General features: G+C 36.4%; 2 protein-coding genes and 1 pseudogene across 2 annotated transcripts; 1 reads left to right on the top strand and 2 right to left on the bottom strand.

Annotated features, from left to right (window-relative positions):
* Positions 1-14,528: 14,528 nt before the first annotated feature.
* Positions 14,529-16,787, bottom strand: LOC108834178 (uncharacterized). The gene is made up of 2 exons (XM_057007554.1): positions 14,713-16,787; positions 14,529-14,647 (listed from the first exon to the last, which is right to left on the bottom strand). Exons 1-2 carry the CDS (start codon positions 15,691-15,693, stop codon positions 14,576-14,578), a joined length of 1,053 nt encoding a protein of 350 aa, XP_056863534.1. The 5' UTR covers positions 15,694-16,787; the 3' UTR covers positions 14,529-14,575.
* On the bottom strand, positions 15,702-16,975 carry LOC130511235 (uncharacterized). Its single transcript, XM_057008135.1, has 3 exons — positions 16,884-16,975; positions 16,549-16,804; positions 15,702-16,328 (listed from the first exon to the last, which is right to left on the bottom strand). Exons 1-3 carry the CDS (start codon positions 16,973-16,975, stop codon positions 15,702-15,704), a joined length of 975 nt encoding a protein of 324 aa, XP_056864115.1.
* Positions 16,976-20,425: 3,450 nt separating this feature from the next.
* LOC108834169 (uncharacterized) lies at positions 20,426-24,496 on the top strand (annotated as a pseudogene).
* The last annotated feature ends 2,695 nt before the right edge of the window (positions 24,497-27,191 follow it).

Here is a 27,191-nt window from a genome sequence, read left to right as displayed (position 1 = left end):
CGGTTCCTTGGAACACCTAAGGAAGCCGAAGTTTTGTAAAATTCGGTTGAGCTTAATATTCCAAGCTCTCAGAGCCTGTCTTAGGCCATAAAGAGCTTTGTTTAGTTTGTAAACCTTTTCTTCTTGCCCTTTAATCACAAAACCCTCTGGTTGACTCACATAGACTTCTGCCCTTAGCTCTCTGTGTAAGAATGCAGTCTTAACATCCAGATGATGTATCTCCCAACCTTTATATGCCGCAAGTGCAATAACCATTTATACTGTCTCAATACGGGCGACTAGAGCAAAGACCTCGTCAAAATCAATACCATGTCTCTGAACGTACCCTTTAGCTACTAGACGCGCTTTGTATTTTCTGATAGTAATAGGCTTGAAACCATTTGGTAGATCAACAAGAACCCAAGTGTTGTTCTTTTCAATTGAATATAGTTCATCCTCACAAGCATCAACCCAGAACTGTAACTCCTTAGCTTCATTCCAGTCCCATGGCTCATTATTTATAACCATTAGAAGTCTCTCACACTCAACCTCTGCAATCAATATGTAATCATCAAGATAAGAGGGTGCGGTGCTAACCCTTGTCGATCTTCTTAGTTGAGGCGAGGTTTGTTCATTGTGAGTCTCATTATCATCGTTACCTTCATCATCCTCGTCTTCTACTCCTCCAGTCTCGTCATTGTTATCTTCACTCGCAAGAGGTGTTATGACACGATCATCACCCTTAACCAGTAATAACTCAACTTCAAACGAACCAGAGTCATCAACACCACTCGCTTCAGTTGTTTCCCAGTTCCATTGTTTGTCTTCTTCGAACAGAACATCATGAGAAACTACGATCTTGTTGCTCTCTGGATCAAATAATCGATATGCTTTCGTGCCGGGTTCTATTCCTAGATGCACCAAGATTCTTGATCGATCATCAAGCTTTCTTCTTCCTACAGCCTCTGTTCTTGCATAACACACACACACACAACCAAACACCTTGAGATGCTCTATATTTGGACGTCTGCCTCGTAACATCTCATACCTTGTCTGTTCTTTCAGAGCTCGTGTTGCAATCCGATTTATCAACTAGGTAGTGTGCCTCACTGCCTCTCCCCATAACTTTTTTGGTACTTTCATATGTTTCAATAAGCTTCTGGTCATCTCGAGTAAGGTGCGATTTCGGCGCTCTACTACTCCGTTCTGTTGGGGAGAGTACGGAGTCGTTAAGTGTCTATTGATCCCATTCTTATCACAGTAGTCTTTGAACTCGTTAGATTGAAACTCGCCACCTCTGTCAGTCCTAAACGTTTGTATGGTTGTCTTTCTCTCTTGTTCTGCAAGTCTCTTGAAGCTTTTAAACTTATCAAAGGCCTCACTCTTCTCTCCAAGCATTACTGTCCACATATATCTAGAGAAATCGTCAATCAAAACAAAGACATATCGCTTCTTTTCTGGTGTGGGAGGCGTAATAGGTCCACACAAGTCACCATGAACTAGCTGAAGTGGTTTTGTTGCTCTGTAAGATGTTGATTGTGGGAATGGTTTTCTAGTCTGCTTCCCAAGTAGACAAGATACGCAAGTTTCCTTTTATATTGTCATATTAGGTATCCCAACAACTAGATTTTTATTCATCATCATCTTCATTGTCTCGTTGTTGAGATGACATAACTGTGCGTGCCACTTAGAAGACTCAGAGGATGCTGTGATTTGCAGATATTGAATGGTGTCGGCTTGTAGGAAGACTTTGTGCAGTCTATTCTTAGACCTCGTGCACTTGATCATTAACTGCCCTGATCGATCAAACAACTTCAATACGTTTTCTTTCATACTCACTTCACAACCAGCTTCAGTAGCTTGGCCCAAGCTCACTATATTGCTTCTTAGACCAGGTATGTAGTAGACATTACTCAGTATTTCTTGTCGCCTCCTTTCAATATGAATCTAATATAATCTTTCCCTTTTATCTAAATACGAGAATCATCACCAAAACGTACTATTCCAGTCACCTCTTCATCGAGTTTGTAAAAGAGAAACCGATTTCCACTCATATGATTGCTTGCTCTGTTGTTGAGATACCAAAGTCTCTCCATATCTTGTTCAACATCGAAAGTGTTTGGTTTCACCTTTTGTTCGTTTAGATAAACGACTTCATGCATCATCAATTCATCAGCTTCTTGTGTATCATCTTCCTTCTTTTCAACTGTTTCTTGCAGTTTAAGTTTCGCATCAGGACATTCAGAGGCGTAGTGACCGAGTTTCTCGCAATTGAAACAGGTTATATGGCTTTTGTCTTTGGTTCCATATTGCCCTGTTTTGTAGGCTTCTTTCTGTGCATAGAACCCTACAGAACGTCCTCGACCTCTACCTCCTCTCCAGTTGCTTCGTCCACCACGTCCTCTTCCTCTGCCATAACCATCTGCTTGTGATTCGCTGCTTGCGTACATTAGCTTTCGATTATCGTTACTCTGTTCTTCTTCTTTCTCACTTGTTCTTTCTTCATAGGCTTTTATTCTTCCAACTATGTCCTCGAAGCTAGTCTTTTTAAGATCCAGAACTTGCTCAAGGGATGCCACCATGTGTATGAACTTCTTTCGAGGCAGGCTCTTCAAGAACTTTTGTACAAGCTTTGGTTCTTCGATAATCTGACCAAGAGAAGCTGACTTAGAAGAGATTTCTGTAAGCTTTCCGACAAAGGCATCAACACTGTCTTCCTCCTTCCTCTTGGGCTTGTCAAAATCTGCAGTAAGTGTCATAAGTCGTGCTTCTCGTACTCTCTCGGCTCCAACATGTCTAGCTTGGATTGCATCCCAAACGGCTTTGGCAGTATCAAGATTTTATATTTGCAGTGTTAATGCTTCGTGTATTGATTGGAATATCAAATCGATGGCGAAGTCATTCTTTTCTTCATGCTTGCTTCCAGGGTCAATTGATTCCTAAACTTTATTGACTTTAAGAGCAATTTTCATCTTCATAGCCCACACAGTATAGTTGGTAGAATTCAGCATTGGATACTTGATGGACGAAGGTCTGGTTTCTTTCTCAGTCTCATTATTTACGTCTATCATGGCGGTTGTGTTCTTCGTTCCTAGCTCTTTGATCTCAGGTTTTGATTTTGCTTTAAAAAGCTCTGATACCAAATATAGAAATCAAGATTGTTTCGCAAGTCCTCGTTTTATTATAGCAAAGGCTCTTTCAATCTTACAATCTTTGTTATATCTTACAACACCACTTTCGTTTCATATATATAGTTATAGCTATTTCCTAAACCTATTAGTAATCACTATCATGTATATCCTAATCCTTTATATATCACAACCTCAATAGGATTAGGATAACTTACAACTCAAGCTAACTTCAAGTTTATCTCAACATAAACCATGAGAAATATGCATTTATTTCCCTACTTGTCATGTCCTTTTTGTTTTCCCCACAAAATATTTTACTGTTTAAAAAAAATCTTGAGTCTTCTATATTTATAAGATCGCATCTTCCGATGAATTTTTGCTCTTTATAGATACTATTTCGTTTCTCATCTTTAGCTTCATTTTTTGTCTTCAGAAAATTATTTTTGAGAAGTAAATTATGAATTCTTAACAAATCCCAAAATAAATTATTTGAATTATTTATTTAAAAGTATTTTTTTCATGAAGTCAGGATATTACATACACTTCGTGTATATGTGTACTCATGGAAATCTGATTAAAGAAGACCGTAGGGTTTGTTTAAACGATTGCTTATCAAAGCGTTGTTGAAAGAAGTTCGTTTTATCAAGTTTCTTATATTATCCTTGTTCTAGGTATTTCATTTGGTATCAGAGCGGTCAATCTTTTCCATGTCAAGTATCGTCTACAGGTTAAGATCTTGGGAAGAACATGGAACAAAAGAAGGAGCTAATTGCCGTGCAAAATCAATCATGTTGGATGGGGAAACTTTGGACACTGGAAATTCAAGATGAAACATGTCATTTTTGGCATTGATGAGGAAGCGTGGGCTGCTGCTTTAAATGGTTGGTCAGAACCTACCATGTATGATGAGAAAATGAAGGAAGTCGCCAAACCATTGGAACAATGGACGACTGAATAAAAGAATGCTTCAAAATTTAATTCAAAGGCAATCCCATGATCTTCTCAGCAGTTCATATTTTCAAAATAATTCAAAAGTGTGAATCAGCCAAGGCTGTGTGGGATACACTGGTTAGCTACTTTGAAGGAGATACAACTGTAAAAAGACTTGTCTTGATCATCTTGGGACTAGGTGGGAGAATCTGAGGATGCATGAAGATGAGCCTCTAGGAGATTTACTACTAAGATGAATACAATTTTGAATGAGGCGGCTATGTTGGGTGAAAAATACTCAGAAAAGAAACTTGTCAAGAAGCTCATCAGATGTCTCCCCAAGCGGTTTGAGATTTAGAAGGCTGACAGCAAGACTACCATGAAATCAGATGAAACTAAGTTCGACAAGTTGGTCGGATTACTCCAATATGACCTTGTGTACATGTTTCTTGTACAAGATCCTTGAATATTATCCATTCTTTCATAGCTAATACCATTACCAAGAATTCTTCTCTCAAAAACTGCACCACAATATTGATTTTGGGTTTGAGAAGATGATCCCATGTGCGACTGTGAATAACATGATGCTCCACCACTTTTGCTAGCAACAAGACAATACTTATCATATAAACGCTTCATGATATCCATAATTGATTCAGAAATCAAAGTATATTTGATGCTTTATTTTCCATAAAGCTTCTCAAAGAAGAGGCTAGAAAAGTTCTTTTTCTTGGGTTAAAAGCACTAGTAACTATCATAAGCTTATTCATTAGACAGCTCTTAGACTTACCATTCTCAGTTTCAGCTCCATTCCAATATGGATTTCAATAATTCTTTAATCTCTCATCATAGTAAAAGGTTTCAACCATAGTGATTCATCAGGACCTGGTACACAGCTTATCCTACTGACATTCATAGTGATGGTGACAATCTACTTATTGTAGATTTTGTGTGAGGTAATGGATTTTGAAGCCGAGCGCATCAAAGTTGAATTGAATTAGCCAGAAAGTATACCAACCTCTCAATGTCTTGCCAGTCTCTTTTAGAATGTATTCCAATCCTCTTTTTCCTATCCAAAGCTCCATGATGTAGTCATTGTACGGTTTGTTTTCAGCCTCCATCTTCTCAAATTCTACCCTGAATTTCATTGCTTGCTCTACCATGAGATACGTCGAGCTCCATCTAGTCTTGACATCTAATGAAGGCTTCCTCATTTTTCCGTTTCAATCAAAAATTCAAAATACTTGAGTCTATTAGTTGAAGAGCTCACAAACTAAATACTATTCTGAATGGCAGTCAAGTTATCGTTCACCTCAGTTAAACTTTTCTTGAAAATCATATTTAATATATGTGTTGCACATATACGTGCAAGAACTCACCATTCAAAACCGGTGCATCATCACCATGATTCATGAATTCTTCCTTGAACGAATTCATGGCTTATGTATTAGTTGTAGCATTATCACAAACTAAATACTACTCTGAATGGCAGTCAAGTTATCGTTCACCTCAGTTAAACCTTTCTTGACAATCAGATTTAATATATGTTTTGCACATATAACGTGCAAGAACTCACCATTCAAAACCAGTGCATCATCACCATGATTCATGAATTCTTCCTTGAACGACTTTATGGCTTATGTATTAGTTGTAGCATTATCAACTGTGGCGCAGATGACTCTTTTTATATCCCACTCAGCTAAACAATCTATAAGAAATTTAACAATTGTAGACCTTTTATGATGATCATCAATGTTCTTGAGCCCTACTATCATCTTCCTAAGCTTCCAACTTGAATCAATAAAATGAGCAGTAGTCACCATATAACTAACTTTAGTGTACGGAGCAGTACATATGTTTATCGTCAGAAATAGTCTATGTTTTTTCTGTCAAACTTTCTTCATTTGTGTTTTCCTCGATACACACATTGCCACAGTCTCCTTTGTGTATGTTTTCATACATAGTAACATATACAGCTGCACTTTTGAGCAGAAGTTTTTCACGCTAAGATTTCCATGAACGCTAATAGTAACTAGCTTTGTATCATCAACATATTGGTAACATTTTGAAAACTTTCTCACACACCATACTCAAACTCAAGTTACCTTCTTCATCAGGAGTTGACACTAACTGGTTGATGCGGCCATCAAATCAGTGGTCGAACCAGAGTTCAACCAAGCTATCCAAACCGACCACCTTGGAGCCACCAGCGATAGAGGTTCAGTAAAAGAAGGCTATCTCGACCATCAGAAGGAGTTGTCTCATGAAACAAATTTTACAAGATGGCTAACTCATCAAGGAATCCCTGAGGCTTGGAATTTCAAGAAAACATTAACGGATCAAGAAGTTATGGATTTTACAATCTGTAGTTTCTCCAGCCCATCCAGTTGCAAGTATCAGCCCTTAGAAGTGGATTTCAGCCCAGCCATGAAGCGGCCTTCTCCTGAATCAATCATGGGCTTGAAGAAGAGTTCTTATCTTTCCAGGAAGCCCGAAATCAAGAGAATCGGTTCAGTAAAAACCAAGATGCAATCAATTTTCCAAAACCGGTCAAACCAGTTCTGCACTTGCCTGATTTGGAGTCTCACCGGTTCAATCTTAGTCAAACCAAGTTATGCCGACCAGGAGAGTTCCCACTTGATCAGAGAAATCCAGAGTACATATCCAACCATCCAGAAGATCATTCCACCATTTCACCATACACCAGCAAGCATTGGATCAGGAGGATCTATTTATGGCCACACTTGCCTTATTTGGAGTTTCAAGGATTTAAACTCCAACAGCTCTTTTCCCATTCATTTCTGGACGTGATCAGCTCCTTCCAAGCAGTAAAGAAGATTCCCAGGAATCTCAGTTATCCCTTGAAACCGTCCAGGTTCAAGATTATTCAAGCTCCCCTTTTGCAAATCCCCACAATCACTCCAACGGCTAGTTTCCGATATTTCTTGTCTTTGAAGATTTGTTTCCTTTCTTTTTACTTGATGAACGTTTTGTTTAGTTATTTCTGAGCATTATATAAGCTATCTTAGTCCTTCATTTGTAGTCACCCTCGATCTTAAGAATTTATAAAAGTTTGTTTTGTTTTTTATCAAAGTTTGTCTTTGAATAAAATCGATTGTCTTTAGGATTCAAAATGTGATTCTTTGTTGTCCTATTGATCCAGATGCATTAACCAAAATAAAAATATTTTCTTGCACCATAGTTTTAAGAAAATCAGTCCAAAAGCAATTTTGTTATTTTGTTTGCATAAAGGAAAATTCGACCACAGCCTTTAAAAGCACTTAACTACTTTGCTTTTATTCTTCTCAGGTACCATGGATGAGGAAGATGACTCTTGGGCAGAAGAGCAATCCATGTTTGATGAAGAAAGTAGTTATGGAGATAATCAATGGTCTGATTTTTCCAACACAGATTCTGATGAAGAACCCAATGGAGATGATCCTGAACCAGAACCACCAGATCCTTACCAAGATGATCCCCACTCCACTGACTGGTCAAGAAAAGAATCTGACACAGAACAAGGTTATGAGAGTGATTTATGGCAAGAAGAGGCTGGAGCTGAAAATAGTCTAGAAAAATCAGAAGATTGGGATCATGAAGCTGATGAAGATACTCAGTTCCAACTGGACGTCAAAGAGGGTTCATGGGAGGATAAAACCCATCTTGATACTGTCCAAGAGACCAGGCCGTGGTGTGAAGACACCAGCTCTCATGTCAGTTTAGGAGAAACTGATGATGAAGAAGAAGAGACCTTGAATCAAGAGGCTGAACCAGAAAATACCTTTGGTGACAACTCAAGGCGTGATGAGTCAAACCAGAGTCCTAATACTGATCAAGACATAGAAGAAGGGTCATGGTCTGAAGAGCTAATCTCTGGTCTTGAGGAAAAACAAGCATTGTCTATGCAGTCTTACCGAAATTTTGGTTCATGGTATGAGGAAACTGATTCTCAAATCAGTGATGATGAAACCAGGCAACCCAGTCATGAGACTGACACCCTTGGAGATGACCTAGGCGTGCCTGAAGAGGAAGAAGTTGAAATTGAGGCCGGAAGAAATGTTACTGATCTTGAAGCACACTCCATGTACTTTTCAGGTTATGGCCAAAGAGAAGAAGCTTACCTGAAGTGGGAGGACGCCATGGAAACCTTATTCCAGAGTCACCACGTCCCAGAAGAGGAGAAGCTGTCTTATGCTACTAAGACACTCACTGGTCCTGCTCTTGCTTGGTGGGAAGAAGAGAAGTATGATATTTGGTATTGTGGTGATCCAGATCATACTTGGGAGAGTTTCAAATTCAAGATGCTTGAGGAATTTGTGAAGAAAGGTACAGAACATGAGTTGCCCATGATCCTAACCCACGCAGCCTGTCCTCACACCTCAACCATAAGCTCTAAGCCTGATAGCAAGCAAGCTAACCAGCATCACAGTCTACAAAAGATGAAACCGGCTGTAGAGAAGAAGACTGTCAAGAAGCAAGAGGGTTCACAGCTAAGTTCACTCCAGTTGATAAAGGTACTAGAAACATTTCCATCCTCAAGAGGAACTTTACAACCAGGGAGAAACAAGGCCGAAATAGCTCTTGAGAAAAGAGAGCCCCAAGCTAAAAGCTATGGCAAAAGATTTGCAAAAGCCACCGGCATCATCAAATCAAAGTAAGTCCTCTAATTTTTAAAATATTAAAATTCAGACATGTTATAGATGTCATAAGAGGGGCCACTTTGCTGTAAATTTTCCATCTAGAAAATTATTAGGATGCACCTCATTGGAGTTGAAACCAGAGGAAAGTAAATCAAGTGATAGTATTGTTCCTTTAGAACTTTCAAATTCTGGATTTATGCACTTGTCTTTGCCAAAGAGTTTTGATCCAGGTATAAAGCAAGAAGATGGAGAACCTAACAGTTCTGAGAGGTTGAAAGAAAGCCATGGGCAGCACCTGACTTGTCCACAAAACGTTGAAGAATTTGCAAGAACCATCCAAAGCACACATGCTGCCAAAGAGCAAATCATTCTTCAACTATCTGAAATTATTTGGGTAAATCTGAATTTGAATTTTCCTATTTATAATTTTATAAACCCAGATATAATTCACTTGTTTCCTGGCAAAAGTTTTGAAATTATTTCAGGAACAAAAGTCACTGATCACATGGATGATCCACACAAGGAGATTACAAGGTGTTTAGATGCCAAAGAAAAACCAGAAGTTACCACCAGCAACTTCTTGATTCCAGACGACCCTCCAGGTCTTGCACCATCCACCAGAAAGCCAGATCACAGCAGAGGAGTATTCTTGTCGTTCCTACTCCAAGGAGAGCCACCAGATGTGCCATCAAAGATCAAACCGATCAAATATCAAGGTAAGGTCCTAGAATCTCAAAAGAGGATGAAACCTGACTTGCCCTATCTTGGTGCAACAGGTTATCCAGTTTCGAGGTCGAAACTTTTTCAAGGGAGAGGGTATGATGCGGCCATCAAATCAGTGGTCGAACCAGAGTTCAACCAAGCTATCCAAACCGACCACCTTGGAGCCACCAGCGATAGAGGTTCAGTAAAAGAAGGCTATCTCGACCATCAGAAGGTGTTTTCTCATGAAACCAATTTTAAAAGAAGGCTAACTCATCAAGGAATCCCTGAGACTTGGAATTTCAAGACAAACTTTACGGATTAAAAAGTTTACAATCTGTAGTTTCTCCAGCCCATCCAGTTGCAAGTATCAGCCTTTAGAAGTGGATTTCAGCCCAGCCATGAAGCGACCTTCTCCTGAATCAATCATGGGCTTGAAGAAGAGTTTCTTATCTTTCCAGGAAGCCCGAAATCAAGAGAATTGGTTCAGTAAAAACCAAGATGCAATCAATTTTCCAAAACCGGTCAAACCAGTTCTGCAGTTGCCTGATTTGGAGTCTCACCGGTTCAATCTTAGTCAAACCAAGTTATGGCGACCAGGAGAGTTCCCACTTGATCAGAGACATCCAGAGTACATATCCAACCATCCAGAAGATCATTCCACCATTTCACCATACACCAGCAAGCATTGGATCAGGAGGATCTATTTATGGCCACACTTGCCTTATTTGGAGTTTCAAGGATTTAAACTCCAACAGCTCTTTTCTCATTCATTTCTGGCCGTGATCAGCTCCTTCCAAGCAGTAAAGAAGATTCCCAGGAAGCTCAGTTATCCCTTGAAACCGTCCAGGTTCAAGATTATTCAAGCTCCCCTTTTGCAAATCCCCACAATCACTCCAACGGCTAGTTTCCGATATTTCTTGTCTTTGAAGATTTGTTTCCTTTCTTTTTACTTGATGAACGTTTTGTTTAGTTATTTCTGAGCATTATATAAGCTCTCTTAGTCCTTCATTTGTAGTCACCCTCGATCTTAAGAATTTATAAAAGTTTGTTTTGTTTTTTTATCAAAGTTTGTCTTTGAATAAAATCGATTGTCTTTAGGATTCAAAGTGTGATTCTTTGTTGTCCTATTGATTTGTTTAGCATAGGTTGTTGTGAGATTCATCAGCCAGTGTTAATCCAGATTGAGAGAGTCAATCAAACCCAAGGATTGAGAGAGTCAATCATCATCTATCCATCTCCATCATCCATCAACTATCTTCAATCCATCAAACCATTCCATCCTATCTTTATCTTTTAGTTTCTGTTCTTATTTTAGTTATTCATAAGCTCATTGTTTTCCCTTTTATTTCAGGATAGATTGAACAGAAAAGGATAGCAAGTCGGCCTCCTCACCATTTTCCCATCTGATCTCAATCTTAACCGATAAGATCGACCCATCAACCATCCAACCCATCGACCAGCTTCCCAGCCTGTAACACTGGTCTTTAAATGCACTTGTAGCCTTTCATGCCATGTATGCCTTACAACTAAATATATGCTTCTTGAGATTAAAGATCCCAGACTTGGTTGAAAAACTCATCTCTTTCCCACTATAGTGACATTTACATATGTAAACAGAAGCCAACATTCCCGATCAATACATAAACATGTTACATGTGCAAAACAATACATCAACTAGTACAAAATTCAATTTCCAAACATGAATTTTCAAATTTTGGTCTTAACATACATTGGTACAATTTTCTTGAATCAAAATTTACGGAAGATGAGTTGTATTATACTATTATGTGGTAATTAAACTGTATTACATGGTAATTGACTGAGAAAATATATCATTTAGACCAAAATATTTTGTTCTAATGTAATTCATTAGTTAGTTTGTCTCTTGACGTGCTCTTTGACTTCGTCAACAAAAACCCTAATACAAAGCAGACAACAGAGGACACAATCGAATTGGGAGAAACAAGAATGTCTATCTTCTTCGAAAAAAACCCTAAGGCATTCTCGTTTCTCTCTGTTAGATTTTGTCCCCTGTTGTGTTCTCCTTGATAGGGTTTCGGTCGATACAAACAAATTCAAAAAAAAATCTAACTGATGAAGTACATGAGAACAAAATTGTTTGACCTAAATGGTTTACTATTCTTAGTCAGTTACCATGTAATAGGGTTCAATTACCACATAAAACAATAAAAACTTTTACTAACGACACATGACATACAATTTATTTTCTGTAATGTTTAACTAGAGAAAATTAGGTCAATGTATGTTAAAACCAGATTTTCAAAAATCCATGTATTGAATTTGAATTTTTTATTAGTTGATGTATGTTTCCGCACAGGTGAGTGTTTATGTATTGATCGGGACTGTTGGCCCTTGTTGATGTAGGAATTGGTCGATTTTCTATTACCGGTTAACGACAACTCATCTTTCATAATGTTTGACTAACAGAAATTATGTCAATGTATGTTAAAACCAAATTTTGAAAGTTCATGTATGGAAATTGAATTTTGTCATAGTTGATGTATGTTTTCTCTCAGGTTACGTGTTTTTGTATTGATTGGGACCGTTGGCCCCTGTATTGTAGCAATTGGTCGATTTTCCCGTAGTTGTTTTGAAGCCTGTTGAAATGCTTTCAGACAAAAAACCTCGTCTTCTTCCTTGACCGTACACAAGAACCACCATCTTTATCTCTCTTGTTCTTTTTTCCTTTATTAGCCAAATCAGTGTTTGTAAATCTTCTTTTGAAAAAGTATTCATCCATTATTGATGATTGACTTCATCTTAAGGATGAGTTGCAGAAGAATCCATCTACACAAGATATATTAAATACACAAGATATATTAAATAAGTAAATCAAAATCGATTATGCCGTTAACATAGACACAAATAAGGAATCAAAGTTATCAAATAATCAATAGAAGTATATAAGACGATGGAGAGAGAAAACAATCGATTAATGATTCCAACTTTAAGCTTTATGATAACATAGTTTGCTATATTTGTATAGAGATCTCATCGAATCTTGATCGCTATAATGGGGGAGATGAATAAAAAATTAAGGTTTGAACTTTGGGAAGTGAAATGAATTTGGGAATTGGGTTTGTCGACTAGGGAAATGAGTTTGTGATGGTTATAATGGCACATATGGAAAAAATGATGTCATGGATCGTAGAGGAGGAGAAGAGAGGAGAGTGTGAGATTTTACGTCTTGTTTTGAGGAGAGAAAGGAGTTTGAGACATGGAACGAGATGATGGATGTTGTCTCGTACGTGACAGGAAGAAGATAAACAAAAAGAAAATAAGAATTAAACAAGAGAGTGATCCTTCCCCTTCAACGAATTAGAACAATTAGATTAAATGAACAGATTTTAGCAATTGAGTGATCCTTCCCGTTCCCATTCAACCAATTAGAATTAAGATGTTTTGTTACATTAATCTTTAATTAAATTGATCTTTTAATACATTTATTTTTATATATAATTTTTAATATTTAATCAAGTTTAATATTTAAGTTTTAGGAGTTTGAATTTGAACTGTATGAATTTATATTTATCTTAAAAATTTAAAGTTGAAGTTTATATATATGTAAAGTGTCTATTTAAATAAATTTACGATTTATATATAATTATAGGGTTTGAATTATAGTGTTTTGAATTTAGCTTTAAATTTTAAGTTTAGACTTCCAGATTAAATTTAAGATTTTAAAGTTAAATAATAAAAAGAATAGAATTTTAAGACTTTGAGTTAGAGTTTAGGATATAGGATCATAGTTTAGGGTTTTAGGTTTGGATTTAGTATTTGAAATTAGTTTTTTAATTAAAATTTTAATTAAAACTTAATATTTGAGATTAAAAGAAGAAAATATTTAAGTTTTAGGGTTATTTTAAATTTTAGGGTTGGCTGCCTATTCCCCCCCCCCCCCCAAAGACCTACACACCCTATCTTCCCCCCCCCCCCCCCCATACTTCTCAGCTCTTGACAAATCCACCTCAACATATGTTTGCTCTTCATATGTCGCCCCAAACTTATTAATTCCCCCTCTCTAATTAAATTTTAAAATCGTGATTAACAAAATAAAATTGAATTTAGTAAATAGTGATTGCCCAATCTAAATTAACCCGACCCGGCTGCGATTGCCCATTAAAAAACCCGACCCAGAATAAACAAAAAACCAAAGGAATTAATTAGAAAATAAAACCAAATTGGCGTTAAATTAAAATCAAGGTTTTTGTTGTTCTGAACCAGAAGAACAACGACGTAGAACAAGAACAGAGACACAGCGAGAGAGACGAAGAGGAACAGAGAGAGAGAGAGAGAGGAACAGAGGAACAGAGAGAGAGGAACATAGAGAAAGAGAGACGAGAGAGGAACAGAGAGAGAGACGAGAGAGACGAAGAGGAACAGAGGAGAGACGAGAGAGAGAGAGAGGAACAGAGGAGGGACGAGAGACAGAGAGAGACGAAGAGGAACAGAGAGAGAGAAAGAGGAACAGAGAGAGAGACGCGAGAGACAGAGAGAGACGAGAGAGAGAGGAACAGAGGAGAGACGAGAGACAGAGAGGAACAGAGGAGAGACGAGAGGAACAGAGGAGAGACGAGAGGAACAGAGAGAGAGACGAGAGAGAGGAACAGAGACGAGACGAGAGACAGCCAGAGAGAGGAACACAGATAGAGAGAAAGAGGAACAGAGAGAGAGAGACGAGAGAGAGGAACAGAGAGAGAGACGAGAGAGGAACAGAGGAGAGACGAGAGACAGAGAGAGAGAGGAACACATAGAGAGACGAAGAGGAACACATAGAGAGACGAAGAGGAACAGAGAGAGAGAAAGAGGAACAGAGAGAGAGACGAAAGAGAGGAACAGAGGAGAGACGAGAGACAGAGAGAGAGAGGAACACAGAGAGAGACGAAGAGGAACAGAGAGACGAGACGAGAGAGAGGAACAGAGAGACGAGAGAGAGAGAGGAACAAATTTGACGCTAGAACAGAGTGGTACATTACTTGACGATGATCATAAATTCAAAGAAAGAAAGTTATAACATTATAAAACAAAGTCATAAAACAAAGAACGAAAGTTATAACGTTATCTCGTAATAAAACGTCAAAGGTTGAAAGTCACGACAACAAAAGCCACAAAAGCCATGACAACAAAACCATGAAAAGAAAATCTGACAATAAAAACAACAGAAATCCACTAGTCTTGAGCTTGAGTAGATTTAGTAGGTTGTGTAAGTCTGATTTCTTCATGAACATGAGAAGAAGTGCCCTGCCACAAAAGCAAACATGAAGATAAATACTTTAACAATTTTCGAAATTTGGTTGATAATATACCTCTTCCACGGTTTGGTGTGTCTTCTTCATCTTCTTCTTTGGATGGACTTTGCAACCAAGTGCATTATGGCCTGCCTCACCGCATGAACTACAATGGACTTTCCAACCAGCCCTTCCAAGCTTCTCTGCTTCCCTCTTTTTCTTCTTCTTCTTTGGTGATTCAAATTTGCCTTTTATGCTAGGAAACTTCTTTTGCTTCTTCTTCTTCTTTCTCCCTGGTTGATCAGGCTCAGGAGGAGCAACTATCAATCCTAAACCCAACTTCATCCATACTCGTGGTCCTCTAACAGGTTCTAGAATGGTGTTGTAAATATATTGCCACATCAAGGTAGAGAAGAAGTTTGAGACATAATCATCAACATTCAAACCTTTATCAATCATTGCTCCATAAGCGTGTTCACACGGAACCCCACTTATTTGCCATTTTCCGCATGAACATGTATGCCTTATTGTGTTGACATTATGTCTATCGTTGTCTACAGAGACCTCAAAGACTCCACGGGTTGCAGGTGTCATCACACATTCATCTGCGATCTTCTTCTCCTCTCCAAGTAGATTAACTACATACTTTGAACAAACCCCCTCATGCCTCATCGATGTGATGTGTCTTTTGGCGATGCGTACCATTGCTTGCCAACTTATCATCTCAAGCATGGGGACCATTGATTTAGCTCTAGCTTTTGTGATAGTAGAGTTAAAGGACTCTGTTGCGTTGTTGTCAACGTCTTCACAGCAGCTTCCAAGCTTGTAAGCATATCGAGACCAAGTTTCCGGCAGCTCCTTCATAACATCATTGTACAAGGCCAAATCATATGCTTTTAACTTCCTGACATTGTAGTCAAATTCTGACTTCGTATAGCTGCGAGCAATATCCCATATCCTTGGTTTCAGCAATTCTTTCTTGGCATGATCCTTCTTCACATTCTCCACAATGTGTTTCACACACTTTCTATGCTCAGCATTCGGTAACTCTGACTCCATGGCACTTTTCAGTCCTTTGATCTATCTGAAATGATGACAAACCTATTCCCATCTTGCAGAACTAAATCATCTTTTATTTTTTTAATAAACCATAGCCAACTATCAGTTGTCTCAGACTGAACAACGGCCCAAGCAATCGGGTAGATTTGATTGTTAGCATCATGTCCAACAGCAGTTAGCAACACCCCTTTCACAGCTCTCTTCAAGAAAGTACCATCAAGTCTGATAATTGGCCTACAATATCCTCTCCAAGTGTCCCGAAGAACCCCAAAGCACACATAAAAACCTTTGAAAACATCTTCCCCTGCTTTGTTTTTGTATGTGTCTACAATGGCTGTGGAACCCTGATTTGTCACCATGATCTCATGTGTGTATCCTCGAAGATGAGCAAATTGCTCCTCATACTCTTTCTCAAGCCATTTCAGAGCTAAAAGTCTGCCTCTTTGGCACTGATTCCGTGTACTGACTATTTTCCACTTCTCCTTTATAATCTGTTGAATCTCCTCAGGCATCAAATCTGCTTTCTGTCTCAGCTTATCCAAAAATAGTCTTGCAATCACCGGACTTTTCAACAGCTTGCATTTTCCATTCGGAGTGCAGCTATGATACTTGTACTTCGTCTTCAGCAACCATTTCTGACTTCAATATCAAAGGAGCAATAAATCCGCCATTTACACCCCCCACCAATGCCACACACATATGAGACTTTCGTCTTATCCTACCTATCTTGCTTAATGTTTCTTCTCTTGCTCAAAGCATACTCCAATACAACTTCTTTAAACTCATACAATGTTTAGTAGCTACTCCCCAAAGCTAATTTATCATGACTTCTTCCTTTCATTCTCTTTCACGCACATCAATCTCATCCTCGGAGGAGTCATCTGAGCTCTCTGGAATCTCGTTTCTCTCCGTTGGAATCTCATCCTCAAAATCAGCTACTGATTCCTCGATCTCATACTCAAATCGACCAAGAGTATCCTCAGCTTCATCCATCTTTTCTCGTTTTCCAGATTTCATGTCTTCCTCGTCCTCTGTCTCATAACCTCCTTCTAAGTCTTTCTTCTCTGTTTCAACCATGGTGTCAGCACTTTCGATTTCACCTCTTTCATCCCTATAAAAAAATTCAAACTCAAACTAACACATAAACAAATAGAAAATCTAAGTTAAACAAGCTTAAAAATTCTCCATACCCAACAAGCACAACCCCTTCATCGTTCCTCACTGCCTCTCTCTCCTCTGCATTCTCTTCTCTCAATTCTGTCTCTCTCTCTTTATCTGTCATCTTCTTTGTTTCTGTCTCTCTCTCTCTCTGTTCCTGTCGTCTCTCTCTCTCTGTTCATGTCGTCTCCCTCTCTCTCTCTCTCTCTCTCTCTCTCTCTCTCTCTCTCTCTCTCTCTCTCTCTCTCTCTCTCTCTCTCTCTCTCTCTCTCTCTCTCTCTCTCTCTCTCTCCTCTCTTCTCTCTCTCTCTCTCTCTCCTCTCTCTCTCTCTCTCTCTCTCTCTCTCTCTCTCTCTCTCTCTCTCTCTCTCTCCTCTCTCTCTCTCTCTCTCTCTCTCTCTCTCTCTCTCCTCTCTCTCTCTCTCTCTCTCTCTCTCTCTCTCTCTCTCTCTCTCTCTCTCTCTCTCTCTCTCTCTCTTTTTTCCGTCGTTTCTGTCTCTCTGTCTCTCTCTCTTGTTTTTCTGTGTCGTGAAAAAAAAACCTAAGCCCTAATAATTTAGAATTAATAAAATTACAAATCTGGGTCGGGTTTTGAAAGTTGGGTGGGCAATCATTATTTTCTAAACGCAAATTTCTAAACGCAATTTATGTTTTATTAATCACGATTTGAGAACTGATTAGAGAGGGGGATTAAAAAAGTTTAGGGAAAAATTTAAAGAGAAAGTATAAGATTGGGTGGGATTATAAAGAGATGAGAAGTATGGGGGGGGGAATAGATAGGGTGTGTAGGTCTTTGGGGGGAATAAGCAGCCAACCCTAAATTTTAGGGTTTAAGATTTAAGGTTTGCAAGGAAATTACAAGCAATTCCTCCTAAATCCCTTGTAAATTTGCAACAGAAAGTAAATCCCTCACAAATTTGCAAGTGAATTGCATGAGATCTTTTGCAAATTCCTTGCAAATTCCTTGCAAATCCATAAATTAATATATTTTAGGGTTTTGTTGGGTTTTTTTAATATGTATTCATTGTGTTCGATTTTTGGAAAAATATAATTAACTTGAAAATATTTTTATTTTTTTCTAGAAATTTAATTGACGTATATTTATTGTATATATTTTAGAGTTTTTGTGTTTGGCATTTTGTATATTAGTCCAAGTGTCGAAAATATTTATACTGTGAATATTTAGTTGACTAAATTTCCAATTATAATTATTGATGTACTTGTTGAATACTCTGTATTTTAATTAAATATTTTATTTATTAAATTTATTTGATTTTGTGACACATGTTCCTTGCAAATTCATTGCAAATTTGCGAAGGGATTGCAAGAGAACAAAAGACACATGCACAGTTCTCACAAATCCCTTTCAAATTTTCGAAGATAACCTATCCTTGCAAATTTTTGATGGATGTTCGAGAATTGTTTAACTTGCCTCTCAAATCTCTTGCAATATTGCAAGGGAAAATTTTCCTCGCAAATTTTCGAGAGATTTGTAATGGTTTTATTTTACTTGCAAATCTTTGCAATATTTCTTGCCAATCAGCTATTTTCTTGTAGTGAATATTTTAATATGTGTCTTTTTAAAAGGAAAACTGCCACTAGGCATTTTCTGAGTGATTTATATCCTAGGTCACTTTATGAGTTTTTATTACACTGTAGGGGTTGGTTGTTGATACTGAGATAGTTTTTTCTAACCAAGCCCAAACTAGAGACAACTTGTTTGGTTTCTTTTTCATTCGGTTAGCAATTTTCTAATAAAAACTTTTGGAATAGATTTTCTGTGATAGACAGATTTTCTTGTAAAACAACAAAATCTGTTTTCTCGCCAAAACTTTTAAATCACGTTTTTAATCAAATAGCTAAAATCATGTTTTACCTCTACTTCTTTATTAAATTTCTCAAACCGTAATAACAATTTTCTGTGATAGATAAATTTTTAAAAATATTTTAGTTGACAACTAATTATGTAACTAAAACTGTCCAAATTAAAATTGTAGGCAAAATTGTGAAATTTGTTTTTTTTTTTATCAAAACCAAATTTGTTTACTACCAACATGGACAATGATTCACATGTACATCAATTCACTTTTACAATGGTTCAGTGTACCATGAATACATTTTTACATACATTTGCAAGCTTAGATATTTGTAAGGTCTATATTGTTAACGTGTACATATATATTTGATTGTCCACATGTATAATGTTTCATGAAAACTCATGTGTACACAGGTTTATTTGAACACCGAGTAGGTTTTAACATACATTTGCAAATTTGGATATTTGAACGGCTAATATCGTCTAATATCAACTGAATTTGTCTAGCATAAACAAGAGTGATTCATTTGGGATCTATGTGAAAAGTAAGTGATTCAAGACTTTATGATGTCTTATGATTTTAATGATTTTAAGTGTTTTGTTTTAGTTCATATCATTTTAGGTTGCATTTAGGTGTATATATTTCATTTTCATATCACATGGTGTAAAATACAAATTTGGAATTTTGGGGACGAAATTGAGGAGTAACAGCACGTTTAAAAAGTATTTGGCTCAAAATCAAAATGATACAAAAGTTGACGGACCAGATATGCGAAAGTGCTAAAGCCATTTTTTCTCTCAAACTTGTAGGGACAATTGGAAGGCACATAAGAGAGGAATGAAGGTCACAACGACGAAGAATCACAACGAAGAAGGTTGAGCTGAGACAAGGTGCGGAGGATTGAATTGAACTGAGATCACAACAAACCGGATTCAATCACCGTGGGATACTACAAGGAAGTCAAATGTGGTGGCTTGGAAATCAAGCTTTGCTAAGATTTGCCGGCGTTTTTGGAGCAGAGGACTGCGAGAGATTCTCTCTATGGTTGAAGCGATTTCTTTCGTTGACAGAGAAGATCTCCATCATTGACATCATTGTCGCATGCATCACCATTACTACCATCAATGTAGCTAGATATATCTAAGAAATAGATAAAAATGATTTAAATCTATTATTATAAAGTTGGGTTTACTCTCTCCTTAGAAAGACACCTCAGCAGACAGGTCATAAACTCGGTTCACAGGAGCGCGACACATGTCCCGCTAGCCAAAACTCTGTGTTTCATTTATTCCGATTTATATTTCGTTTGGGCTTTAGATTGCACACAGACTTTTAAATGAATCTTTGTAAAGCCCACCTGAAAAATAAGCAACTCTGACTTAAAACGCGTCGTTTTCTATTTTTTCGTAGCCAACCTCGGATTCTCCGTAGCCTCCGTCAATTCTTAACGCCACCAGATTTCTTTATCTATTCACGTCACCGGCATTATTAATATTCAGGCGTTACAAAATCTCAATGAAACCAAACGACGCATTAACCAATCCTCTCCACTCCTACCACAATTTTTCCTTGAATGCATCGCCCATTAATTATTTTTCTGAATCCTCCACTATAAAAAGGTATGGTCTATACCCTCAAATCCATCAATTCAAGCTTCTCAATCTTAAGCTCTCCAAAAAATCCGGTGAGTTTAACGTGATGGTGTCGACTACTTGCTTCTTGTTGTTTCCAGTTTTGGGACCTGATAAGCAATCGTAATGATAAGCCAGAGCTGCGCCCATGACCTCTCCGCTCATCACAGCGACGTCCGTCCGTCAATTCGGCGCGGTGCTGCAGTGATTACTCTTTGTGAGCAGTACAAAACAGATTTGGTTTATAATCAGAGGGACCCGACCCGTGTGAAGAGAAGCAGTGGTCTGAGAATCGTGTGGCATTACATGAGAGGCGGATCTGAGCGACTAGAGGAGGTGAAGGAGTCTCCAGATGGGGTGCGTTGTGTTGTGACGGTTGTGGGAGGATTTGGATGCGGTGGTTATGAGTAGGAGTACAATGAAGGATACATCAATGATGATGAGGATGAACTCACAAGGAGAAATATTTTTCCGTTGAGGTTTCACGAAGGTTTGTAACAACACCATTTCTTATCTGCGTAATATACGGAGCAGAGAAGTGAAGGAAGGACAAGAAAGAAGGAGGAGGAGAGAAAATACGGCAAGGAGAGGAAGATGATGATGACGGTGGCGGCGTTAATTCCGAAGGAAACGGAAACTATAAAAAATTAGGTTTGTAAGCACACATGTAAACATGTCACACTCTTACAAAAACAAAGAAACGCTTTGGTTCAAAATTTTACTAATTCATTAACTCAACCAATTGGTTAAGCAAACCAGATCATTTCAGTTTCTTTAGGAAACATAGAATCCTTCGGTTGAAAAGTTACGTGATTCATTGACTAGACTAATTAATTAAGCAAATCGGGTTAAATAAACTTTCGTATTATAATATACCTCGACATTGTAAAAGATGTTTTTATTATGATACATCACATTAATTTATTATTATTTAATATTTTAAATTTAAAACTGCTTATTAAATAGTTCAAATGATATATTTTAATATTTTCAACTGAAATTTTCTTAATTAATTTAATAAAATTAATTTTTATATTTTTAAACAAGAATTTATTTTATAAGTAGATATAAATTCAGTTACGAATATCTTCATTGTTCACATCTACACGAATGCTGAGTAATTATAATATGAGCTTAAATAATTTAATATATATATATATATATATATATATATATATTTATTTATTTATTTATTTAAAATTTATAAATATATAATAAAATGAAATAATTTATGCGTATAATATAATTATTGTAAGGATTATATTTTATATGTTAGTCGGACATATTTGGTTTCAAAAGTTATATTCAAATTTTTTTTTGCCGAAAAATATTTCTAATCAATAATTTTAATAACATAGTTAACTTCGTTTTCATATATAATAATACATATAAAATTCTAACAAACATATATATATATATATATATATATATGTATGTATAAATAGTAACAATAGTTTCATATAATCTATTTATTTATCCTAAAGTATTTTAAGTTATATTGAATAAGTTATTTCTTTATGTTATGAAAATTCTTAGTTTTAACAAAAATGTATAAACAAGAAAAAAATCGTTTCTTGAAACAATATATAAATAAGAGAGAAGTAGCTTCACACTCGCCTTATTCCAATCCACCGTTGTTTTTAAAAAATCTATGTAACTTACTGTGTATAATTATATAATAATTAGATAAGTATATAATTTCTTATAAATAGTAAAATTGTTGTAAATTTTAATGAATCTAAATACTACTTTTAGTTAAAAATAAATAAAACATTTTATAAAATTATAATATTAATTTATTTACTCGCCCGCCCGCCCGTAGGGCGGGTTTACCCTAGTAATGTATAAACATAAGTATTTTTGAAAGAACAAACTGAAACAACAAATTTCATTTTACAAAGAAAATATAAAATTTGGGAGGAGTAAGACAAATAATAAAAATACATGGGACCATATTGTTTTGTCTCGTAACTAAGAAAATCCCTTAAACATTATTTAAAAAATGATTTGCTACTTGTATACTCTATAATCACTTTCCAAAAAGAAATGTGACATGGCAAATAAAATTGATAACATGACTTATGGTTAAATATGACATGAACAATTACATTTAATGTTGATTTATATTTTTGATAAAATTTTTAGAATATGGTAATAACTCATACATTAAATTTATTGTTAATTTATATTTTTGGTAAAAAAATTTAAATATGGTAATAACTCATACATATCATTAAATTAAATATATTCAAAAATTACATTACAAATTTTGAAATATTATTTAATTCTAATTTTATAATTATACAATTTTATTACTAAAATTTTCAAAATTTTCTGCAAATTTTTAATTTTATTATTTGTAATCGTTAGTTTCTTTCATATATCTACAAACTTTACAATACTGTTTAGTTTTAGCTTTTGGTAATTATACAATTTTTATATTAATCTTTTTTAATTATATCAAGTTTTTGAAAAGTTGATTTAATATATTTAAACAAAAGATAAAAATCTATCTAAGATTATAATTTTAAATATATACATATATATATATATATATTCTTAAATATAATTTAAAGTATAAAATTATTTTATCTTAATTTTATGTTTAGTTAAATCAAATGTATATTAAAATAGTACTAAGAAAATAAAAAAAATTCTACAATGTTAGTAAATTTTTATTTTTAAATATAGTTTAAATTCAAAATTTTATTATTGCACATGGTGCATGCTAACACTTAGTGTTTATTAGATTTTGTTAGCGTAATGGACACTTATTTAGGTAGTTAGTAGCGAAAAAGTCGGTTTGGTTAAACAAAACTACCTTAAAAGTAATAAGGGGGGGGGGGGTATTGAAATGAGACTTTTAGGTGATTTGTATTAAAATGATAAATCCACTGTTGTTCAAATATGAATTTCAAAAGCTTATTTAAATCCAATGTTACTGAATTTGACATTTCATAAAACACTCTGAAATCCACTCTTATTAGAAATATTTTAAGTTGTGGAGTTTCAAAGTTTTCAAGTGATTTTAGAGTATTATGATGAAAACACTAAACTCTTGAATAAACCATAAACTCTAGATTTTAGGATTTATCCAAGGGTTTAGTAGTTATGATTAAGAGTTTAGTATTTTTGAGATTTAGTGTTTATTTTTTTTTGTTTAGAGTTTAGAATTTATCCAAGAGTTTAGGGTTTATCCAGATTATGTTTTGTGGAAAAGGCTAACCCATATTCTGTTTTGAGTCTACTTAGATTATCCAGGATTGGTTATAGCAGATTCTGAGAGTAGTTCACTTTCTCCCAAGCTTCACTTTTTAAAGTCAAGAGGAGCTACAACCTCTGAGCTCACTTTGACTCTTTCAAAAGTTCCAAGAATCTTGGGAATAGAAGAAGAGAAATCAATCAGTGTATATTATGATTTTGTCAGAGATGTTATAGAAGCGGATAAGAGTTCAAAATACAAAAGGTTATGTCTCTCTTCTCTGCCACAGGGAAGTAAGCAGGAGAATAAACTCAGAAATGTATCTGCTTAGAGAGATCTTGGTGTGCCTCAGCGTTTGTTACTCCCTTTGCTTATATTTGATCATCAACTTCTCTGTGGAGATATAAAGTTTAAAGAATCACTCAATAAGGTTGTTCAGATGGGTTTTGATCCCACTACCTCCAAGTTTGTCAAAGCTCTACGCATTTTTCAAAGGTTTAGCAACAAAGCAATAGAAGATAAAGTTTATGTAGAAAGTTAGGCTTTGATGTGGGTGATGTATGGGCAATGTTCAAGAAGTATCCTCCCTTTCTGAATAACTCGGAGAAGAAGATAAGTCAGACAGTTGAAACACTTAACAAGTGTGGATTAACAATGATTTTGAAGCGACTTCCTCAGTGCATTGGGTTATCTGTAGAGTCTGTGAAGGAGAAGACTGAGTTTCTGGTGAAAGAGATGACCACTAAAGGTTGTGGTTTCAACCCCTGCTGTACTTGGGTACAGCCTGGAGAAGAGAACTGTACCAAGATGTAACGTGATCAAAGCTCTAATGACTAGAGGACTGCTTGGAAGTGACCCCCTCTACAATGTCGCCTGTATTGGCTATTACCAATGAAGCTTTCTTAAACAAGTATGTCAGGAAGCTCGATGACAAGTAGCTTGTGGCTGAGTTGATGGCTACTTTCACTGGAAAGAAGAAGAAGAAAAACAAATAAAACTTGTGAAGGAAAATTGTATCTCTTACTTGGTGCATTGCCTTCTTATGGTAGATATACATCAACTTAAAGGTAAGCCGTTGTTTTTCTGCGTTCTGCTTTTTTTTGGCATCAAACGGCTATTCTACTACTCAAACTTGAGGTGGCTTGGGTAACCAGACCAGAATAGAACAACCAAAGTAGCATAATGATCTATGAAAAGTACGAGCGTTCCTAGCTAATGAATCAGCTATCACATTTTCTGTTCTTGGAACGTAGGAAATGTTGAAGTCCGAATAGCACATCTTGAGCGTTTGAATTATCTCCAATTCAGTTGAGAAGTTTGGCCATGCTTGTGGCTCCATCAGCATTGTAATTAGGTCTTTGTAGTCTGTACCAAATCTCTGGCAATCCGACTATTGCAGCATTGTTTCCATCGCCCATTTCAAAGCTTCCAATTCCGAGTGTAGAGCTGACTCCCTTCTCTTCAAATTTCTCGTCTCCATTAGCTGGATCTTTCCCCAGCTATCCTTCCAAACCCATCCAATTCCACTAAACTGATATGTAGTGGTCCATGAACCATCTATCATGCATATGTCACCCAAGCTTAAGACTTGAAGCTTTTGAATAACTTGAACCGTGTTTATATTCTCTCTAGCATTATGCCAAGCTTGACATTCGCTTTCTACATGCATGCCTGACTAACTCCATAGGATCCCTGTCTAGTCCCTTGAATAGCTTATCATTTCGAGCCTTCCATATGTACCAAATAATCCATGGATATGGATCCCTATCATTTTTTTGGCTCAATTATGCTATTCTTCCTCCAATACAGGTAATCCATATTATTGTATATGTTCGAAGTGGGAAAAATTTGAGGACTGGATGGTGTTGATGATAATGCCCATGTTTGTAGAGCTGGTGGAAATTCAAATATTGCATGAGTAGTAGTTTCTTCTAGTTCTCCACATCTTGGACAGTAGTTATCACATCGCATATTTCTTGTTACTAGGTTCCTCGTAACCGCTACCTGCCATGTAATCAATTGCCATATAAGATGAGAATCTTTTGTGGAGCATTCACTTTCAAAGCAAAGGCTTGGAGATTAGTTATGCTGGGTTTCAGAACTTGTTTTTCCTCTTCATCCTTCAGTATGTTTGTGGCTACCCAATATCCAGATTTTACTGTGTATTGACCATTTTTGGTGTAGTTCCGGCAGAAAGTATCCGGTCGATGAGTTGGGCTTATGGCCATACTCTGTATACTTGGTATGTCCTCATGATGAACATACTGTTTCAGCATCCTTAGATCCCACTCTTTTGTCTCTAAATTAATAAGACTATTAGCTGTCATTTCCAGGTGTACCACTGGGGCATTAGGTCTTGCTGATCTTGCTGGCACTGATGGAATCCATGGATCCTGCCATACTTAATCTCATATCTTGAATGTACTTTATTCCTGATACCCAACAACAGTAGCTTCTTTGCTGCTATGATACTTTGTCAATGTTTGTTTTCATTTCCAGTCTTAATCTGTTCTATTCCATCTTGAATCCCATTTGTGGGCATAGGACTCCAGAGACTGATGTTGTTGTCCGATGGCTTTGTTTATCAGGATTCATGGGGAAGCTGATCTATGTATCAATCTATGTTTAATAAAATGTTTTCTTCAGTGTTAAAAAAAAAAGAAGTTCGATAATCATTTACTTTGCACTCGAGTGAAGTGAACTATTATTCTTCACAACGTAACATTAATATTCCATTTGTCTTTTTTTTTTGAAACTCAAATATTCTAGAACCTCTTTCTCAAGAACACACAAGATAATAACTCAAAATAAGAAACTCATCTTATTATCTCTTGAGGAAACTAACTCAAAACCTCAAGCTCTCAAACTCTCATAAGTTATGCAACACTCTTGCATCTCCTTATATATAACTCATAACTTCCTAAACTCATTAGGAATAATATAATATTTCCTAATCTATAACTCAATAGGATTAGGTTACTTGTTTTTTAAGTTTCTCTTCAAGCTTAATCCAACATTCTCCCCCTTAAGCTTGAATTCATCTTCATTCACATCTTGAACTCTAATAAATCTTCTCATTTCTTTAGATTTTAATTTCCTGAATGTTTGTATCACGATATCACTTCTTTTTTTACTCTCGGGTGTATACCGATGTAATTCTTGTAGACATATAGCTTGCTCAAAAACTTCTGTCCATGCCGTGTCTTCAGCTTCACATGACAACAACACAACAGTCTCTTGTTTGCTTGAACACCAGGCAATTGATCTTTCACCATCATATAATATATGTGCACGCTATTGCCATCATCCGAGTCAATTCTTTGCCCTCTACCAATATCTCCAACAATTGGTATCTCATTAGTTTTACGTATCTTCATTGCAGCTCCTCGAAACACGTCCAATATCTGCATATCTCGTTTGATCATCTTCACACAGCAAGATTACTCCGGTCTGGTTTTACAACAGCTCACATTCCTCATGCATCTTACAGCACCACTGTCTCTTTCAAGCTCAGACTTTGATTGCTTCACCCCATATTTCATTGGTGTATGTCTCATGTCAAAACGCACTGTCGTCTCCCATTTAACGACTTCAGTGGAGATCTCATCTAATACAAATTTCAAATTCTCTAACCTCTTAAGTTCCACTTGGACGTGCGCTGTCTTTGGTAATCTGAGAGACTGTATATGT

Source organism: Raphanus sativus, chromosome 4, assembly GCF_000801105.2.
Source record: "Raphanus sativus cultivar WK10039 chromosome 4, ASM80110v3, whole genome shotgun sequence".
NCBI lineage: Eukaryota > Viridiplantae > Streptophyta > Magnoliopsida > Brassicales > Brassicaceae > Raphanus > Raphanus sativus.
This window is presented reverse-complemented; position numbering and strand designations above follow the sequence as displayed.

What these genes read in the sequence shown, in the direction of transcription:
- LOC108834178 (XM_057007554.1), bottom strand. Translation starts at nt 15,693, where the DNA reads ATGGAGTCAGAGTTACCGAATGCTGAGCATAGAAAGTGTGTGAAACAC. An exon ending in CACACCAAACCGTGGAAGAG is followed by an intron (nt 14,648 to 14,712) that starts GTATATTATCAA and finishes CTTTTGTGGCAG; the next exon opens with GGCACTTCTTCTCATGTTCA.
- LOC130511235 (XM_057008135.1), bottom strand. Translation starts at nt 16,975, where the DNA reads ATGACAGATAAAGAGAGAGAGACAGAATTGAGAGAAGAGAATGCAGAG. An exon ending in GAAGGGGTTGTGCTTGTTGG is followed by an intron (nt 16,805 to 16,883) that starts GTATGGAGAATT and finishes ATTTTTTTATAG; the next exon opens with GGATGAAAGAGGTGAAATCG. An exon ending in CCTCCGAGGATGAGATTGAT is followed by an intron (nt 16,329 to 16,548) that starts GTGCGTGAAAGA and finishes TATTGAAGTCAG; the next exon opens with AAATGGTTGCTGAAGACGAA.